The following is a 2809-nucleotide window of genomic DNA, read 5'->3' as shown; positions in this document are numbered from 1 at the left end:
AAAAAAAAACCAAAAAAAAAAAAACGAAAACAACAACAACAAAAATGTATCTCACAGAGGTGAGGGGTCATCTGCTGGGGTGAGTACACCCCGCCTCGGTGTTTGTGGCAGATCCAGCCCCTCACACAGAGGAACAACTGGGAATGAGGGAAGGAGGCGCAGGGTGGAGGGCGCAGCAGGACGCAGAGGAGCCTGAGCCAGGACCCAGGCAGGACCCCTGGCTCCCACACTGCCCACATGGCTGCGTGCAGGAGGGAAGGAAGTTGCTGCCTGTCTGCTTTTCCCCTCCTGGGGTTCCACAGTCAGATGCTGGGTGCCAGGCAATAGCTGATATAAGGTCACACCAGGTGTCCAGGGACACACAGGCCCCACCAGACAAATATGAGGACACCCTCCTGCCATGCTGTGCACACACAGGCCCATCTCAACACCCACTACAGAGCCATCCACAGAGACCCAGGGGCTCCCACCTGGGTGGTGGCCTAGCACCATGTTTTCCTCCACACCTGGGCAGGTCCAGGCCCGCAGGTGGTCAGGCTTGGGGCCATGTCCCTCCCTGAGGTCCTCCCTGGCCCCAGAGTCCACAGCTCGGCCAGCCCTCAGTCTCCTGTCTGTGTGTTGTAAAAATCAGACCAAGGCCCTCCCAGAGCTGCCGGGAGGATCAAGGGGCCTGGGGTCACTTGCTATGAGCCAGCGGTGACCGTGGCTATAGTCATTGTCCTAAGACAGGGGAACCAGTCCGTCATACTGCAGAGGGAGAACACTCCCACGGAGGCACAGCTTCCGGGTTCCACCCCTCAGCACCCCTGCTCCATTTCCAACACACACCGTAATTTTTAATTACTTTTCTCCTCCCTCGACTAAGAGGCCATTAGTGCCCCATTAGGTGAAAGCATCCCGTTTTCTCCCACCATCGAGGAAACAGTGATTTACTTAGCCTGCCCTAAAGCAATTCTGCAGAATAAAGGCAATTTAGCAGTGGGGCCCCTAAGCGTTGGCTGGACCGCCCTGTGCTGCTTGCTGAGCACAGGCCCTGCCCAGGGGATGGGGGAGGCGCAGGCAGGATCCTGGGTGTGTGTGTGTGTGTGTGTGTGTGTGTGTGTGTGTGTCCAGCTCCATAATCCCTGGCCCACTCTGAAGGGACCACCTGGGGAGCTGAGCCTAGGTACATGTCACTCTCAGGGCGAGGTCCTCTGCTCCAGGCCACTAGGGGCCGGGGCTGTGCCCAAGAATATGAGGGGAGGGCAGTGGTCCCAGGGTGTGGGGGCTGGGGTGGGCACAAGGGCCTGGCCCTTGGGTGTGGGTTGGGGTGGGCAGTGCGTCTACGGCCCACGAGAACATCCTCCCAAGGAAGGGCGGACAGGAGTCTCCGTGCGGCTGCACGGGTGTGTGAGTGTGAGCCGAGGGAGACCCTCCCCTGCAGAGACCCAGTCTGTCCTGGGCAACAGAGGCCACCGGAGTACTGCGTCCGCTAGAGGGCGCGGGAGTCCCAGCTGCTCGGTCCTCGCACCCCAGGAGCAGCGCCGGGGATCAGCTCAGAGACAGCAAAGCTCCTACCCTGGTACAGAGTCCCATGGCCCCTCACGGTCTGCCATCCCCTCCTGGGGGTGGTGAGGCCACCACTCCATACCCAGCGCCTCCAATCGTGGCTTGCTAGTTTTCCCAGGGTAAGAGGCCCACGTTCCCTGGACTGGTAGGCTGTCTGCGGCCCCCCAACTCTGTGGTCGGGGTCTCCACGGAAAGCAACCTGCATTCCTGCAAGCGTGCTGCCATCCCGGCCTGGCACCCACAGCCTCACCGGGCACGCAGAGGCTGAAGCTGGGGGGCAGTTGCAGGCGCCAGCTCAGGGCCTCTGGGTCACACTGGCCACAGACCCACAGCGCTCAGGCTGGACGGTGTCACAGGTGGAGACTTCGGTTGGCTTCTGCCCTGTGCCCAGCCTGCTGCCTGATGGCTTGGGCATTGTGTGATTGAGACCCAAACCCAGGAGACCCCATTCCCGTCCTACGGGATGGAACGGTCTTTGCCTGCGCCTCTGCGCAGCGCCTCTCCGGCTCCCTCCCTGCTACGCGGTGGGCAGCACAAGGCCAGCAGGGGCAGCAGCCTTTTCTTCCCAGGGGTGACGGAACGACGCCCTTTTGTGAGGAGCGGGATGGGGGGGGTCCCTTCTCTTTTCCGGAAACTCGGTTCGCCCTGTACGACTCGCCCTCAGTTAGGGCGGGGGCCGGCGCTCCAGGTGGGGTCACCCTAGAGTGCTGGGGGTGCTGCGGAGCGCCCAGCCGGACCACACCTCATAACAGACCCGCGCGGGACACGACGGCCGCACCCTGTCCTGCCCGCGCGGGTCCAGAGCTCTGGGCCGCCCAATGGTACGGGCGGGGAACTCGGCCCACGCGTCCGGGTGACCACAGCTTCTGGACCAAGACCCGAGTGGCAAAGCCACCTCGTGTGAAGAGTGAGGAGACCAGAGCCGCGGGAGAGCGGGGCTGCGGGGGTCCCACAGAGCCACACACAGCGCAGGCGTCCGTGCGTCCCCTCGTCCGTGCGCCCCGCCTGCGCCCCTCGCGGGTCCTGAGCCCCGCGCCCAGCGCCCAGCGCCCCAGAACTCACCTTCGCCGAGCAGCGGCAGCAGCAGCAGCAGGAGCCGCAGCCCCACGGCACCGGACGTCGCCTTCGCCATCGCCGCGCGCGGGCCGGGGACGCGGGTCAGGAGCGGCGCTCAGGCTGGGCGGCCCATACCGAGGGGCGAGGGGTGCGCAGTGCGTGGTGCAGGTGCGGGCGCGGGGTCCGGGTGCGGGATGCGGCGGCG

At 64.2% G+C, this 2809-nt stretch overlaps 1 protein-coding gene across 1 annotated transcript in view; it reads right to left on the bottom strand.

Annotated features, from left to right (window-relative positions):
* Ret (ret proto-oncogene) overlaps positions 1-2809 on the bottom strand; it is a 30153-nt gene extending 27344 nt beyond the window's left edge. The window contains exon 1 of the mRNA XM_005411762.2: positions 2611-2809. Coding sequence (XP_005411819.1) covers positions 2611-2680 — 70 coding nt within the window. The 5' untranslated portion in view covers positions 2681-2809. The remainder of the gene's footprint in view (positions 1-2610) is intronic.

The sequence above is a fragment of the Chinchilla lanigera genome, unplaced genomic scaffold (assembly GCF_000276665.1).
Source record: "Chinchilla lanigera isolate Chin_1 unplaced genomic scaffold, ChiLan1.0 scaffold00145, whole genome shotgun sequence".
Lineage (NCBI taxonomy): Eukaryota > Metazoa > Chordata > Mammalia > Rodentia > Chinchillidae > Chinchilla > Chinchilla lanigera.
Note: the sequence above shows the minus strand (reverse complement) of the source record. Positions and strands in the feature narration are given on the sequence as shown.